At 37.8% G+C, this 18,389-nt stretch overlaps 1 protein-coding gene across 2 annotated transcripts in view; it reads left to right on the forward strand.

Annotated features, from left to right (window-relative positions):
- Nucleotides 1-18,389, forward strand: part of LOC132406035 (guanine nucleotide-binding protein G(q) subunit alpha) — a 134,559-nt gene that overhangs the window by 106,139 nt on the left and 10,031 nt on the right. For both annotated transcript variants that reach the window (XR_009516045.1, XM_059991194.1), the window contains exons 3-6: nucleotides 276-430; nucleotides 6,412-6,540; nucleotides 12,255-12,384; nucleotides 13,067-13,220. Coding sequence is in view for 1 of the 2 variants with exons in the window: in XM_059991194.1 (XP_059847177.1) it covers nucleotides 276-430; nucleotides 6,412-6,540; nucleotides 12,255-12,384; nucleotides 13,067-13,220 (568 nt within the window). In the remaining variant the exon portion in view is untranslated. The remainder of the gene's footprint in view (nucleotides 1-275; nucleotides 431-6,411; nucleotides 6,541-12,254; nucleotides 12,385-13,066; nucleotides 13,221-18,389) is intronic.

The raw sequence follows: 18,389 nt of genomic DNA on the forward strand, positions 1-18,389 counted from the left end.
AGAGTTGGGTTTTACCTTGGTAACATTTGCAGAAGGTTAGAATGGCCACTGTAGTGTCTAGCCATGGAGTCAAGAGGGAGGTGTGTGTTTAGGTGGTGAGTATCTGGTTTGATTAGTCTCAAATGAGCAAGTTTTAACTTGTCCTATTTATAGAAATTAATATGGGTGCAGGTAAAGTGTAATTAATGTTTTCTGTCTCTTGAAATAAAATGACAATTCTGTGTAATCTTGGTGGAAAAACCAAGTTGTAAAACTTTGTTTTATTTGATTTTTAGGCCAATGCACAATTGATTCGAGAAGTTGATGTAGAGAAAGTAGCATCATTTGGTAGTCCATACGTAAGTGCAATAAAGACTCTGTGGAATGATCCAGGAATACAAGAGTGCTATGACCGAAGGCGGGAATATCAATTGTCAGACTCTGCTAAATAGTAAGTACGTGACTTGTTTGGACCATCTTGGATAAAACCAGGATATGTGATCCTCTGAATTTAACCTATAAAGGAGCATCTTTTTAGAGAGGTGTATGTATAATGTAACTTTATATTTGCTAATGCGTTGGTTAATTTTTGTGTCATTTTAAAACAAACTAATGTTTGCTATGAATCATAAATTTGCCAAATAGTGAAATCCAGCATGATGTGGTGTTTTACAAACTTAGATTAGTTCAAAACATACTTTCAGTTGTCAGGAATTGGATATTGCTGCCAGACTCTCTTAGACTCCAAATAAAACTTAAATACTATAATTTGATTTTATCTTCAAAATGTACTTAAGAATGAAGACTGTAACCATTAATAATAATTGGTGGCATTCTAAATTTTTAATTCTTGTCATGAATGTTGAGGCACACAAGTACCCAAACTTGTATCTAAAGCTGACATTTAGAAGTTGCCTTACTCCATTTTCCCTCAAATTCCTACTTCCTGAGGAACCTGCTTCAGTTGGAGTTTCATTAATGTCAGCTGAACTTAAATAGTAATTATGCATGTGTACTTCAATGATTCACCTGTATAATCATCACAAAGTAGTTGCTTCTAGCTCCCATCAGGTAGTAATAACAGTGATCACACAGTAGTAGTATCCATAATCAGGTTCCTTTCTGTTAAGTTGGGCTGCTTTTGGTTCACTTGGAATATTCTGGTTCACATTTGGTTCACTTCTGCATACATGGTGATTTAAATTCAGAAGTCACTCAGAAGATTTCAAATGTGATGGAATCAATCTCAAAAAGTAATAAAAGGTATCTACTTCCAATAGCAGTAATATTCATTTAAAAGATGGTGAGTGAATACTATTGCAGACTTATGATTGGAGAATTTAGTGTTCCTTTTGATACCTGGTTAAAATCTGATTTGTTGAGTTATGCTTGTCTAATCTGGAGATGGCATTTACTCAATGCCTTTAAAGAGCAATGAGATTAATTCTTTTAAACTTCTGTTGCTACAAGAGGTGTTTTGAGCTCTGTGTGAAAGTAAATGCTTTGAATTCTCCCTCCTAAGATGTCTCCATTTAGTCAGTAATTTGGTCTTCTGATCTTGGAAAATATTGAGGCATTGACATTACAATGCAACTTCTATAATCTTTGCTATCCAGCTAAATGGAAGTCTTTGCAGCATACACAAGATACTGAAGAAACTCAGCAGGCCAGGTAGTACCAGAGTAAGAAGATGTTTCGGACCTAGACCCTTCATCAGAACTGGAGAAAAAAAGTTGGGAAGTCAGAGTAAGAAATACAAGGCAGTAAATGATAAGTAAAACTGGAGAGGGAAAAGGGTGAAATGAAGAGCTGTGAATTCAATTGGTGAAAGAGATAAAGGGCTCGAGAAGGGGGAATCTGATGGGAGAGGACAGAAGGCATGGAAGAAATGGAAGGGGTGGACCACCAGATGGAGGTGACCGGCAGGTAAGGAGATGAGGTGAGGAATGTTGAGGAGGGGAGCATTACTGGAAGTTTGAGAAATCAATGTTCATGCCATCGGGTTGGATGCTGCCCAGATAGAATATAAGGTGTTTGTGCCTCACTGTGGCAGTAGAAGAGGCCATGGACTGACATGACAGAATGGGAATGGGTGGCCACTGGAAGATCCTGCTTTTTCCGCCAAACGGAGAGTTGGTGCTCGGTGAAGCAGTCTCCCAGTCTCACCGGTGTTGTACAGGAGGCTTGTGAGTCTGTTGGAGGTGTTCCTGATGTAGACTCCTGTATATCCCGACATAGAATGGGAGCCAACTTCGCCAAGCACCTTTGCTCCATCTGGCAGTAAAAGCAGGATCTTCCAGTGGCCACCCATTTTTATTCTACTTCCCATTCTGACATGTCAGTCCATGGCCTCCTCTACTGCCATGATGAGGCCACACTCAGATTGGAGGAGTAGGACCTTGTATTCTGTCTGGGTAGTCTCCAACCTGATGGCAAGAACATCGATTTCTCAAACTTCCAGTAATGGGCATCTCCTCCTCCCACTGCCATTCCCCATTACTATTTTCCTTCTTACCTTATCTCCTTACCTGCCCATCACTTGTTTGGTGCTTCTTCACCTTCTCTTTCTTCCATGGCCTTCTGTTCTCCCCTATTATATTTCCCCCTTCTCCAGCCCTTCAACTCTTGCACCAATTGGCTTTCTCAGCTCTTCACTCCTCTACCCCCCATCCCCCATTTCACCTATCACCTTCTACCTTGTATTTCTTCCTCCCCTCCCCCCACCTTCTTACTCTGACTTCACATCTTTTTTTCCAAACTTCTGGTGAAGGAGCCTTGGCCCGAAACGTTGACTGTTTACACTTTTCTGTAGATCCTGCCTGGCCTGCAGAGTTCCTCTAGCATCTTGTGTGTGTTGCTTGGATTTCCGGCATCTGCAGATTTTCTCTTGTTTAGAAATGGAAGTCTTTATTTGTGACTTAGCTACATGTGTTGCAATTCCCATTCATCCAGCTCCTGGTTTCCTATGTTCTGTTCCACTCACCGGGGCCCATTTCCTGCTAATTTGAGTTTCTCTAATGTTCAAAATTTGTAGTTATTGTGATTGCTACTGCTTTTAAGTAGCCTTTGGATTCCTGCATTATAAGAGAAAGTCAGTGTGAAATAGATTACACTTATATTGTACCATTATTATTGCATATATCATGTAATTGGATTTTGTATCTTAGTAGAAGCGGTGTATGTTAAGGGAACTCACCTTTCGCCCATCTGCTCTAAAGTATTGTCAATGTAGAATTTATTTTTGTATCATTTCTTTCTCATTCAGAGTAATTTAGAGCAATAGGGGCCAAATGGTCTACTTCTGCACCTATTGTCTATTGTCTAATAGTTTGAAATTGTTCTGCTTGGCTGAGTGTAGCCATTGAACCAAGACCTCACATTCTTAAAAATCTTGTGTCAGTTATTATGCAATAGTTATTCCATATTAAAATAATTCGTGCAGGTATCTTCAACTTCTCATGAATGAAGTGGTAGCAAGTCATCCTCAATTCTGACGGACAGCCAGAGGTGGATGAGGATTTGCTGAAAATTGTATTTGAGATTATGAAAAGTTAGATAAAATGTCCTTTAGAGCTTCTCAATTTATTTAACATAATACCTTCAAGGTAACAACCAGCTGTGATGGACTTGACAAATATGGTTGCTGTTAAACATGTATGCAGGTTAACAGTCCTGAGGGTCAGTTAAATGTATACTCAGACTCTGCATAATGCTACCCCACATAACGCTTATTCATTATAATGTGGTTATTCAATTCTTTATTGAAATTTTTGAAAATTACAAGAATTCATTCCAAACAACATTTAAAACTTCTCAAGATCGGCTGCCATTAAGTAACCATTCAGTCAGCCAATGACAGCACTTTATATGCACTCTGAACCACTTACAGCCAATCACATATTAGATCACGCTCTGCCTTCCCTGTGTGTGTAAATGCTGAAGATGTTCTATCGGTCAGATGTGGAGAGCGCCCTCTTCTTTGTGGTGGCGTGCTGGGGAGGTAGCATTAAGAAGAGGGACGCCTCATGTCTTAATAAGCTGGTAAGGAAGGCGGGCTCTGTCGTGGGCACAGAACTGGAGAGTATGACATCGGTGGCAGAGCGGAGGGCGCTGAGTAGGCTACGGTCAATCATGGAAAACCCTGAATATCCTCTGCACAGCACCATAAAGAGACAGAGAAGCAGCTTCAGCGGCAGGTTGCTGTCAATGCAATGCTTCTCAGACAGGATGAAGAGATCATTACTCCCCAACGCCATTCGGCTATACAATTCAACCACCGGGGCAAGACATGTTAAAGTGCCGGGGTTAGGACTGAGCTTAAGTTACCACTCAATGCACTTTAGTGACTATTTAAGAACTTTTTAAAAGCTATTTATTAAAGCTTTTTGGGAGGGTGATTTTAGATGCATATCATATTTATATTGAGTTAAATACTTATGTAATTAGCTTTGCTACAATAAGTGTATGGGACACTGGAAAAATGTTGAATTTCCCCTTGGGGATGAATAAAGTATCTATCTATCTATGTTCTTGCTCCTTTGCCAATTTTTTTCACCCATACTGTCTGGAAAACAGCCTGTAACTTGCAGCGAGCACAGTACATCTAAGATGTCTGGGAAAGGCATTAGCATGGATGTGAAACTGTAAGTGATGTGGCGTTTGGAAGCTGGTGAGTGTCAGGTTGATATTGGTGCCTCTTTGAAATTGGCTTCATTGACAATCAGAAAAATTATTTAAAAAAATGCATACAAGATAAAAGCTTCTGCAGTGATGACCTCAAAGTTATCATCAATGAAGGCTACTTGTTCAAAGAGGCATATGCTTGAAAAAATGGAAAATAGACTAAGTATATGGGTGGTGACCAAACACAACATAACATGCCCCAACGCCAGTTGATAGTAATGGAAAAGGCAAAAAGCATCTTCAGTCATATTTAAGAAGGTATGTTGGTGACATTCACAGCCAGCAAGATTGGTTTGGTAGATTTAAACGGTGCAGTAACCTCCATAGCTTAAGCTATCTCTGGTGAAGCGGTTAGTGCAGACAGCAAGGCAGCCCAGGATTTTCTTCCGACACTGAAGGCTGTAATTGAAAAGGACGATTTTTTTCCCCAAGCTTGTCTTCAATGTGGATGCATCAGGCCTATTTTGAAAAAGAATACCTTCTTGTACTTCCATCTCCCGATAAGAGACACATGCATCTGGGTTCAAGGCTGCAAAGGGCTGGTTAACTCTCTTGCTAGGAGGCAATGCTGAAGTGTCACTCTGAAATACTACAAGCAATGAAAGGCATTTTAAAGTCAAGTCTACCAGTGATTTTGAAATCAAACAAAGCCTGGGTGAAGATTGATGTTTTCCAAAATTGGTTTGTTTCACATTTTTGTCTAGCAATGAAGCGGTATTGTGAGGAACATGATCTTGACCTTTATTGGTACTTTATAATGCCAGAGGTCACCCTGAGAATCTTGATACGTTTGGTACCTGCGTTCTTGTAAAAGTGGTTTCCACCCAACACCATTACTTCAATGGATCAAGGAGTAATGATCAAATTTTAAACCTACTACATTAGCACATTCACGCAACTTGTAGAGGAAACAAAAGGTAAAGACAAACAATCCATCAGACAATTTTGGGAAAACTACAATGGCTTGAAAGCCATGGATAATATTAGAGCAGCCTAGGAAGAAGTAACTTCAAACTGCATAAACGGAGTGTGGAAGAAGATATGGCCAGAAACATGCAGTGAGATTTAGGATTTCAGGTAGAACCAGTCATTCAAAACATCGTTGAACTGGTCAGTGTTGCAGGATTAGAGGATATTAATAATAGTGATGTTGAAGAATTAAGGTGTCCGCCTTAATAACAAAGAACTTCAAGAATCGGCAGAGCATCCTGAGCAATGAAGACACAGACGGAGAAGTGGAAACACCACAAGAACCCTCACCACAAATTTCCTAAGCACTAGCATCACCCAAATCATGGATCAGTTCATCAATAATGACCCTGACTGGAAGCAAAACAATAAGGTAAAGAGAGGTGCTTCTCTTTGCTTCTGCTGTGATGTGTTTCTGCTCACTGATATACAGGTTAGGCCTATTAGTGTGTTTGTTATTCCATAAGTTACTATGTATGCATAAAATAATATACATCTAGGGTTTTTTTTAATGGCACACCTGTCCATTTATGTAATGTATGATGACCCTGCATAGAGCTGATTTACATAGCACTTACCACCTCCAAGGAATGCATCCTCATTAAGTGGGGTCTGAGTGTAACCTGGATGTTAGCTGTACAATTGAGAGGTGGGGTAGTCACAGGGAAGTTAGTTTTGTCACCATATTTATTAGTGATAAAGGCAGCTGCTGAGGGAAGCATTTTGGAGCAAGCTTGTGTTTTAATTTTTTTTTACATGTGTTTTTCTCTCTCTTTGCAGTTACCTTAGTGATTTGGATCGTATATCTGATCCTGCCTATCTCCCAACCCAACAGGATGTTCTTAGAGTTCGAATACCAACAACAGGAATCATTGAATACCCCTTTGACTTGCAAAGCATCATATTCAGGTTGGTTGTTTCTAAAAATATTGTGACTTTAATGTAATATGGTTTTTTTTTTAACTAAATCCATATCTAAATATTTTTAAATTCAAGGACGATTTATAAACTAAGTCATCTTTAATAATAAAGTTTTTATTTGTAGCAGTTTGGAAATATTGCTATAAAACTTGTAGTTCAAATAAGTAGGGCAAATTAAAATTAGGTCATTTGATAGTATTTTTGGTCTATCTCTGCAAGACATCATTTGTCAAACCGGTAGGTTGACAGGTACTGAACACAGGGACTAAATGAACTTGCACGACATCTTTTTCTTTACCAAAACAGTTACTATTTGAAATTCCCTTTGACTTTAATGTTCTTCAGGTATTAGCTTTCAGTCTACGTTTTGTTTCTCAGAGATGTTTTCTTGTCAGGTAAAGGTGGTATCGTTAATTTGCCATCTTTTATGTTACTCTTCAATGAAAATGGGTTGACGGCATTTTAAAGTTATTTTGTAAATGTCAAAATAGATAATCCTTTGACCCCTATTTAAATAGTACTTGAAAGAAAAAAGTATGCAGGACCTTAAACCAGATTTTGCTGTTAGAGAATCTTAATCTTTCTGCTGTCCTTTTGAATCCACACTCAAAATTTTTAAAATAACCAATCCTTTCTATAATATAAAATGCAAATTACTTACAGCATAAAATGCATAAATATATTTTTAGGAAGAGCTAAAACATTAGAAACCATAATATTAAATAACCCTTTTGTAAATGGTGATTATCAGCATCGTGGTAAAATGATACATTTTAAAATATATGCACATCACTACATCACCTCTGCCTTCCAAAACTTTTTGATCACTAACTCCCCTGCACATTTCCACCCCTCTGTTCTACATTTGGTCTTGTGCCATACCAAAATCTCAATCAGTCCTTGCCCCATTTAACTTTTGTGTGATGCACAAGATCCATCATATTCTTTATCCTTGCCTATTACAATATCTTTTTGGCTTACCATAATCTGATTGCCTGCTCGTGAGTCATTAGGTTTTGAGAAACTCACTGACTTTCTGATCCATGTTTTATTCAATGGTGTCCAAAGTTCTTAGCGCTCCTTGGAATTTTGATTACCTTAATTAATTTTTCTCCCTTGAAATAGACAATTATTTGAGTATATTACATCATTTGTTTGATAATATTCAAACCACCCTTGCATCTGATACATCAATAAGCTATGAGATGAGATAAAATAACATTTTTCATGTTTTAAATTGGCTTAAAATATCTTAAGCCACATATAAGTGTAACAGATCTTCAATTATGCTTCCATTCGGCAGTCAGCATTCATGATGTGGTGTCCTGTACACTAGAAAAACAGACTGAGTGATTGCTTTGGAAAGCACTTGCATTCACTTTGCAAAGGCATTTTAGATAAGCCAGTTATCTTAACACTTCAGTACTTCATCCCATTTTTGCTCTGACCTATCTGTTTGTGATGTCTTACATCATTGTAATGTAGCTCAATGTAAACTTGAGAAAAGGGACCGTATCTTCTGTCTGGGCATGTTGAAGTCTCTAGGTTTGTATTGAACTGTACAGCTTCAAGTCATTTGCATTCTCTCTTTCAATCTGACCTAGCTGTTTATTTCATTATTCATTTATAATACTGATTTATATTTTCTCTCTCCATTAATGCAGCCTGATAAACTGACTTGTGTCATAGCCCTGCATTTTGCAGATTTTAAGTTACCTTTTTGCTGTTCTCAGTCTTTAAATGCCTTAATTTCATAGTTATTTATTCTCTGCTCTTACTATTAACTTCAACCCTGGGCTCAAGCTGTCAGAGATACTTCTGTATTTAGCCCTTTCTCACCCTTGCTGTTTAGCATCTGAATTGTTTCATCAATAATCTGTTTTTATACCAGTGTTGCTGCTTTCCCAGTTTAAAAAAAATCCATGGTCAACATCTTCCTGGCCTCTAATCTGTTACGTTGTTAGGTATTGAGTTTTGTTTCACTAAAATTTATTATTATCAAAACTCCGAACAGTACAATCACAGTCTACTTGATCTCCATCACAACAAATCTGCAGTCCCTGAAATTAATGTGGTTATCCTAAAGTAGGCGTCCCTTTATGGCAAGTACACAGTTTTCGGGTGCAATTGGAAAAAACAAGACTTGCTTACTCTTGTAATGAAACCTTTTGCAATACTGACTAGCATACTATTTGCACTCCTTCTGTGATTTGTGCACCATAACACCTAGGTTCCTTTGAATATGAACACCAGCCAATCTTTCAACTTTAAAAAAACAGTTCTACTTTATTGTTTGGTGTCAGAATTAGGAAACCTCAATTTTTCATTCCATCTACATATGTGCCAACCTGTCAGGTTATCTGTTCCTCAAAACCTTTTTACATCCTCCTGCATAATGTTATCTATTGTCAACAGACTAGGAAATGATCCCATTTGGTCCCCTCATCCAGAAGCTGTTGACAAAGATTTTGAAAAGTTGAGGCTTAAGCACTAAATGCCCTGGTACCCACTTGTATCAGCTTGTCACTTTGAGAACGATGCATTTATTCATAATAAGCAATTTTAAACAAGGCATATAAAATCCTGGACAAAACTCGTATTGACCAGCAGTGATCTTTGCTCTCCTGTATGCTTCTGAAGCATGGGCTATCAATCACAGGTATCCAAAAGCACTGAAGATCTACCAGCAAGGTTACCTCTGTAAAATTCTCCAAAACCACTGATAGGTTAAGCTTTCTGCCCCAGGCCAACACCCCTGTAATCAAGGCCTTCGTTACATTCATTCAGATGCAACAGGTCAGCTATGTTCATATGTTTAATAGCGGACTCCCTAAATAAACCCAGTTCCAAGCTTTCCATGCACCATCTTTCAAGCACCTCGTGTCCCATTTGTCACAGTGCCTGTGGGTTCCACATCAAATCACCTCAGAATCCATAGAACTGGAGCTGATGTCAGTCCTCCTTGATCACAAAGAGCTACCTAGGTCAATGGTGCTATGTGCCCAGATACATCCAGTGAACAGCTGTTTTTTGTTTATATGGCACCACATCACCTCATAGGCTCTTGTTATATTCACATTATCATGCATTTGCACATGATTACTCTCACATGGTTTTTTGTATTTCTTTTGCTAATTTAGTAATTAAAATAATTAATGCCAACTATTACCATTGGTATAGTGATTTCCAATTCAAAATTATGATGGATTAGCCCAAAAAGTTCCATATCCATAGCAGAAATATTTGGCTTTTTTCAGAGAGTTCAGTTAAGTGCAGTTTGGTAAGGAGAGCCTTTCACCTGTACAATGGTTAATCCTTGTAGCTCTTGGAGAGTAATTTTTTTTTTGTAGCTTTGCTGATAAACAACACCATTTTCCAATAGAACATTTCATCCCCTGATGCAAAACTGTTGACTAAGATTTTGAAAAGTTTGGACTTAAGCATACCATCAGATAGTACAAAAATTTAAATATATAGAACTAAACAGAATGTTAAGAATTTTTTGCCATTCATATGAACTGGCTAGCTTGTTTCCACCTTGCAAACAGAACATCATAAGTTGTTTATCTGCATTGTTTTCATCATCCTCAAACTTCTTTCACTACTTCCACCTGTCTACTCTAATTTTGTATGTGTTTAATTACAACCTTAAACACTAAATCCAGAAACCAGTTCTACTTCACTGTTTATAAGTTTCCCATATACTCAATTTCTGTCTTTTTGTATTTTATATATTTTCTTTATATATAATATATAATAATTATATATAAATATATAATATATAAACATAAAATATTTATATATTTTCTTTATTCTTTTTATATTTTTTATATTTAATTTTATCTGTAGTGCTCAATGAAACAATTTACTAAAAACAGACCTATTCTTGTGTTTCTGTCACAGTTTTTGTATTGTTATAATACAATACCTAACTTTTCAGAAGTTTTTATTTTGTATTTCTTCACACCCATGAGTTTACTTTGTGCCCTTTCTAAGACCTCAATATTCTAGCTCTTAGCCCAATGTTGCATTGACATTTAAAACCTTATAATTTTTTCAGCAAGCTATTCTTTTATGTCTATTAATGAATGGAACTAGCAGGTTTTTTTAAACAGATCTTTGTCAGCAATGAAAAACGAATAGTGAGTTTTGAATAATGAGGAGATTCTAAAAAATTGCCAATAAATAAGATCTGATTTTATTACTTTTCAGGAAATAAGTATCAGTAAGAAATGCTAGTAGAGGTGTTACTGAACCTGCAAACTGATAAATCTGAAAGATCTGATCATGTACATCCTGGTATTTTGCAAAAATTGACTCTTGAAGTGGTGGATTTCTCAGTTTTTATTTTCCATAATTTTGTAGAATCTGGAATAATTCTTACCCACTAAAAAGTCTTAAAAAAATCACCTCACTATTTAAAAGAGAAAACAACAAACTACTAACTTGTTAATCTACTATCAGTAGAATGAAAAATTCTTAATCTGTTATAAAGAATGTAATTTCAAGATGGTTAAAAAGAATGACTTGCGCAGAATCAGTGTAGATTATTGAAAGAGAAGAGATGTTCATTTGGTTGAGGTCTGTGACGATGTATTTAGTGGCATAGATGAGCAGGAACTAGTGCATTTGGATTTATTGGGGCTCAAACAGGTAATTGGTGAGTAAGTTGAGTGCACATTGGGAATTATACTGGTGTGGATTAAGATTTTAAAACAAAATGTTGGAAATACAGGTCTCTCAGCAGTGGTGAAAAGAGAAACAGTCAACATTGTGAAAAAGGAACATTTGTTTAAGTAGTAAAGAGGGGAGGCAGAGGAGGATGAGTAGATGAAGAAAATTTCAGTGCTGATTAGAGTTGGTTAATTAAAAGCAGAATACAAATAAAGTGGTCTTTTTCAAATTGGCAAACTGTAGTTATGTTTTGCACTCCAAAATGTTAAGCTAATTGAAAGGAAAACAAGACAGCTGGGAATACGAAACTAACTTCATTTTTACTTTAGCGAGGTGCGTACATATGACATGGTAGCATCATAACATATATAATTCACTTATTTTTTACAGGAATTAGTTAAACAAGAATGCTTAATCAAACAATATATTTACAATATTGTACAAATACTAAAATATTAAATACTCAACAGTAGTGACTTTCTTGGGGCTCAGCTGGTCATTTTCTATATGAACAATATGGCCAATTGGGCCATATATAACTTAAGTATTTTGGAATGTGAATAGTGATTTCAATGTGCAGAAGTTTCAAGGTGATGCAAAGGGTTTCAATCTAGAGAAATTTGTACTTGTGCCCATTAGTACAAAAGAAACAAAAATACTGAGTATTTAGTAAATTATGAGAGATTGGGAAATGTTGATGCACAAAGGTACGTGATGTATTTGCACACAAACCACTGCTAATTTATCGGTACAGCAGCCAATTAGGAGGGCAGATATACCTTGGCCTTCATTGCTGGAGGATTTGATTATAAGACTAAAGATGCCTTGCTACAATTTTAAGAAGTCTGAAATAACCACATTATTTCCCTTTTACGAGAACTGGAGTCACAGACTCAAATTAAGTTGTAGGCCATTTTCCTCTGTTTAAAGAGAAAAATAATCACAGTGTTGTTGAATCGCAAACAGGCTCAAGAGCTGAATAGCCTACTCCTGCTATTTCTTCAGTACATTTTGTGTTTTCTTTTTAGAATGGTGGATGTTGGAGGTCAGAGGTCCGAAAGAAGGAAATGGATACATTGCTTTGAAAATGTGACATCAATTATGTTTTTAGTGGCACTTAGTGAATACGATCAGGTTCTAGTAGAATCTGATAATGAGGTATGTATACTTTTAAGAATCCATGTTCCACCCAATTGGATTTGAAGATCAAAATGTGTTAAATGTTGACTGTTAATTTCTATTATTGAAAATACTTTTATAGCTTATAAAAATGTAAAACAGTATGTGAAAATCCATGAAAATAAGCAGGGTGGTGCTAGTATATTTTTCTAACTTTTCCTAATTGTATAAATACAAAAAGTTTTTTTTGTGTAGTTCTAATCATACCAGTACTATAGACACCCTCCACATTGCGGGGACTTGCATTCCTAAAAAAGAAAAGGCCATATTGGGATTTTCTTTAGTGTGAAGCCATATCACTGCATAGGTGTAAAGAAGTACGAGATGAAAGCATAAATTTGGTGTTGAATTATTTACTTTTATTCACACAAATTCCATGGGAGTAAATATTATTCTAAGCTCATATTTTTGGATAATGATTTCTAAAATCTATTAGAATTAATTTCTGTAATTCAGCAACAGGAATGAAAGGGCTGCCTGTACTCTAGTTTTGTAAAAATAACTATTTACTTAAAATTTTTGATTTTTAAAAAAATGTTGCGAAAGAAATTTGGTATCAAAGCTTGTATCAGAGTAAAGCATCACAGTAATTAGTGTAAGCAGAAATTTCAGTTATTTTTGGTGTACCTTTCAGAATTTACTCAAGTAAATCTCTTTCCAGAATCGAATGGAGGAAAGCAAAGCTTTATTTAGGACGATAATCACGTATCCCTGGTTTCAAAACTCTTCAGTCATTCTGTTTCTTAATAAGAAAGATCTTCTGGAAGAAAAAATAATGTACTCCCATTTGGTTGACTACTTTCCAGAGTTCGATGGTGAGTAAATGTATTGTTGGATATCATTTTTTCTTGTGAGCTTGAGAACAATTAGGAAAGAGCCTTGAATGAGGGATGAAGTATTTTGAGTTCAGTTTACTCCCAGTGTATGCATACAATAGCTTATGGACAGCGAAATACTGTGTGTTCCATTTAATTGGGTCCTCAGTTAATCAGTGCTGCCATTTATTTGGGATATTATGTGGCTTAACTGGGCAGAAGATTGTTACCGAACAGTTTCTTACTATTGTTAGTCACCTGCACTTGTGTGGTGGCCATTAGATACGACACTGTGCTTAGAGTAAACAGTTTTTAACCGCTCACTGCAGTTTCAAACATTCAGGCTTGGAGATGTTAGTACCGGCCGGGAGTGAAACTGAAGCAATTTCTGTGCTTCTCGAAGTTGGGAACAACCAAAAATTTGAAGGATTTGACAATCATTTTGAATGTTACAGTGAAAATGAAGCTTTTGAGGATGCAATTGTGGACTGCATTATATGAAGGAAGTCCATTATCTGCAGTAGATGTGATGATTTTGTTCATTTACAGTCAGAGTGCGAAGTGGATAAATTCCACTGTTGAGTATTAGGAGCTAATATACTTTTATAGTACTGTAGTAATAGTTGTGTTTTAATTTGTTTTGTATTTCATTAAAATACATTATTTGATACTCATTTTGTTGTCTTATACCTTTTCATCTATTTCCTTGAAACCTCAAGTAACGGACAGCTGTTTAATTGAGCCAATTTGTACTGGTTCCAATTAACCAAAATCTACTGTATTCTACTGTGTTGCAAATGTTGTATGGTAGAATAGGAACCATAGGAAAAATGGCGCAAATAACCTGCAGTGATACGATTTAGCTGCATATACTTAAGCTACGTCCACACTAGACTGGATAAATCCATAACCTAAGCCTTTTCTCTTCATTTTTACCCTCCATCCACACTGCAGCAGCATTTTCCTCCTCTGAAAACGATTTTCTAAAACGCCCTCTAGAGTGTTTAAATTTGAAAACGCTGCTTGGGCAAGAGTAGTGTGGATGGGGTAACCGGAGATTTCTAGAAACACTGTCATGACATGCCGGAACAGATGGTGGCATTTCATTGTTTTCCTGAATGCAACCCCCAAACAATCTTAACAGTTCCAGAACAGAAGGCAACGAGACTGAAGCCAGAAGAGTTAGAAATGTACTCACCAAATACTTTGACCCATAACTTACTGAATAAATAAGTATACTCGCTTTGCTCTGTTTTCTGTACTTGCTTGTATGAAGGTGGTTTACCTATTTATGCAAGCACTTTTCTGACAATAGATGTGTAACAGCCTACTGTAATATTGTATGGAAGTACAAGATAACACTGATGCAGACATGTTTTATACATTTAACAAGGTGCTTTATTAATGCAACAGAGTTAATTAGTTTTTCAATGATCAGCGTCAGCCAGGTCATACTGTCCGTGAACTCCCCATTGGTTGCTTCCATATGCTCCAGTATTTGTTTTTTTAGTTTTAACTCCTCTTGCGCAAGAGCCAACAGCTATCCATCATTTGGCAATTTAGTTTTAAGTTTTTCTAGTCTGTAACTGCACAAACGCAGACTTTTACTGCGAGATTGGATACCAAACATGTTGCCTGTTTTCTGTAGATGTGTCCTGCGCATGCCCAGTAGGAGGAGAAACGCCTAAATAGCCATTTTAATGTGGACGGAGGTATTTTCAAAAACGCTTGGTGTGGATGCCTATTGTTTTTATGCGAAACCGGTGTTTTCAAAATTATCAATTCTAGTGTGGACGTAGCCTTCGTAGAATGAACATTGTGCACTATTCAAAGATTAAGATTAGCTCTACTTGTCACATGTACATCAAAATATACAGTGAAATGTTTGTGTCAATGACCAGTGCAGTCCACAGACATACTGGGGGCAGCCCACAGGTGTTTACATGCCTTCGACATCAAAATAGCAAGGTCTTCAATTTATGAACCCTAACCCATATAGCTTTGGAATGTGGGAGGAAACCAGCACACACATAGGAATTAAAACAGTTGGCTGTTATTGTACACAGGTTGTGACTGACCCCATCAAGTCTGTGCTGAACTTGAAGGAAAAGTTGGTTTGTTTCCTGCTTTTACCTGTCTCCCTACCATATTTTTTTTCAAATATTGAATTGCTTTGAAGATATTTAACGTTTAAAGTTCAATATCAAAGTAAGTTTATTATCAAAGTACTTAAATGTCACCACATACAACTTTGAGATTCATTTTTTTGTGTGCATACACAGTACAACCAAGAAACTGTAGAATCAATGAATGATCACACCCAACTGTGTGGCTTCATCGTAGGTGTTCAGCAAAACGGTCTCCCAGTCTGCGTCGGGTCTCACCGCTATAATTAAAATGTGTGGCCACTGTGAGACCCTACGCAGACTGGGAGACCGTTTCGCTGAACACCTACACTCTGCGAGAGAAAGCGGGATGCCCCAGTAGTCACACATTTTAATTCCACGTCTCATTCCCATTCTGATAATGTCTATCCATGGCATCTACTGTCAAGATGAAGCCACACTCGGGTTGGAGGAACAACACCTTATATACCGTCTGGGTAGCCTCCAACCTGATGGCATGAACATTCTTATCTAACTTCTGTTAATGCCTCTCCTGCCCTTACCCCATCCCTGATTTATTTATTTTTCCCCCCTCCCCTTTATGTTCTCTCTCTGCCCATCACTCTTTGCCTGTTCTCCATCTCCCTCTGATGCTCCCCTCCCCCTTTCTTTCTCCCGAGGCCTCCCGTCCCATGATCCTTTCCCTTCTCCAGCTCTGTATCCCTTTTGCCAATCATCTTTCCAGCTCTTAGCTTCACCCCGCCCCCTCCGGTCTTCTCCTATCGTTTCGCATTTCCCCCCTCCCTTCTGCTTTCAAATCTCTTACTATCTTTTCTTTCAGTTAGTCCTGATGAAGGGTCTCAGCCCGAAACATTGACAGTGCTTCTTCCTATAGATGCTGCCTGATCTGCTGTGTTCCACCAGCATTTTGTGTGTGTTGTAGAGACGTTCGAAATGCAAGTAGCTGGTGGATGGTGCCGTACCCCAACCCCTCTTTCAAACCTGTCCAAAATATGCACATTGTTATCAAAGGAATGTGCTTTAGGTGTAGATATACAGCTGAGTCTTGATCAGAGGTGTTAACCCTCCTATGTTGGGCCATTTGTTTGTGAAGCGGTTGTTTTGTCTCGCCAATATACAGATCTATGCAGTTCTCATTGCATTGGATAGCATATACAATATTGCTCTGTTCACGTTTGGGTGTAGGATCCTTAGGAGGTGCAAGTTTCTGTCTGAGTGTATTTATAGGTTTGAAAAACACAGGGATTTGGTATTTATTGAAAATCCTTCTGCATTTCTCTGAAATTGCAGCTACAAGTTGAAAAATCCATCCTTGAACAGAGTGGATGGGATATGACAATATGTCCTAACATTTCTATCCCTGCATCTCCAAAAAGTTCACACCTCTATTCATGCAGATAAGACTAGTGACCCTCTCCTTACTTCTAAACTCTTAACTCATGTGATTGCTATATCTTTAAGCAACTCAGTGTATAAGCCGGAAGACTACCCACCGTGGATCAGAACTGAAGAAGCCTCTCAGATGAGTGGTGAAACGTCTTCCAGACAACATAGCAAGTCCAGTTGTCTTGATTTACTTCTGCTTAATGTATAATGTCCTAGATGACTGAGAACCTTCATAGATGTCAGATGTAGCTTGAGAAACTTAACCAGTTCTTTCACTTTGTGATTGATATGGTTGAGCATATTTTATTTGAATAATAAGCATTAGCTCCATCCCTACACAATATTCAAAAAACAGTTGGTTCCTGATCAACCTTTTGCTAAGGCATGCAGAATATCTTTGTTCTAGATTAAATTTACCATCTACCAACAAGTTTAAGTTAGCCACAAACTCATCCTTGTATTTGAGTTATAGATAATTTAGACAAAAAAGGTAGCTGGTCTGATTAGCATGTTTGGAAAGTGTGTTGGTTAAGCCACATTTGGAATACTTCTGGTCCCTGCCTTATAGGAAGGATGAGAAGGTTTGGGAGAGGATACAGAAGAAGTCTGTTAGGATGTTGCCCAGATTAGTTAGTATGGATCACTGATAACATCTTCTCTTTTCTGATGGTCAACACAGGTGTACCTCAAGGATTCATGCTTAGCCCATTATTCTACTCTTTGTACATACATAGGCATCCGTTAGTCTCATGAGACCATGGGTTTGCGTCTTGGAAGGTTTCCAGGGCACAGGCCTGGGCAGGGTTGTATGGGAGACCGCAGTTGCACAAGTTGCAAGCCTTCCCCTTACCACGCCACCGATGTCCAAGGGAAGGGCACTAGGACCCAAGCATCTTGGCTGCCGGTGTAGTCGCAGAGCAATGTGTTGTTAAATGCCTTGTTCAAGGACACAACACGTTGCCTCAGCAGAGGCTTAAACCAGTGGCCTTCAGATCACTAGACTGATGCTTTATCCACTAGGCCACGCACCAACACACTTTGTACACATCACTTTGTATTTCTATGTGAAGTGACAGAAATATCATTTATAAATTGTTTGTAATTATATCATTGTTGCTAGTAAAATCTAAAATTAAAATGAGGGGGCATACAGGAGAGAGAGATCAGCTGGTTGAGTGGTGTCATGACAACCTTGCATTCAACTTCAGCAAGAACAAGGAATTGATTGTGGTCTTAAGGAAGAGAAAGTTGAGGGAACACCCACCAGTCCTCATTAAGGAGTCAGCATGGGAAAGGATGAGCAGCTTTAAAATTCCTGATGACCTATCATGGGCACAACACGGTGATACAACCATAAAGAAGGCATGCCAGTGCCTCTACTTCATTAAGAGTTTGAGGAGATCTGGTATCTCACCAAAGACTTGCTGATTTCTGCAAATGTATAAAGAAGAGCATTCTGACATCACAGCTTGGTACGGAGATTCCAGTGCACAGGATCGCAAATGGCTGTGTAAGATGTTAGACTCAGCCAGCTCCATCATGAGCACAGCCCTCTTCACATGGAGGAGATCTTCAAGAAGCAATGTTTCAAGAAGGCAACATCCATCTTTAAGAGGCCTCGCTATCTGAGGCAGGCCCACTTGTTACTTCAGTCAGA

This window comes from Hypanus sabinus, chromosome 16, assembly GCF_030144855.1.
Source record: "Hypanus sabinus isolate sHypSab1 chromosome 16, sHypSab1.hap1, whole genome shotgun sequence".
NCBI classification, from domain to species: domain Eukaryota; kingdom Metazoa; phylum Chordata; class Chondrichthyes; order Myliobatiformes; family Dasyatidae; genus Hypanus; species Hypanus sabinus.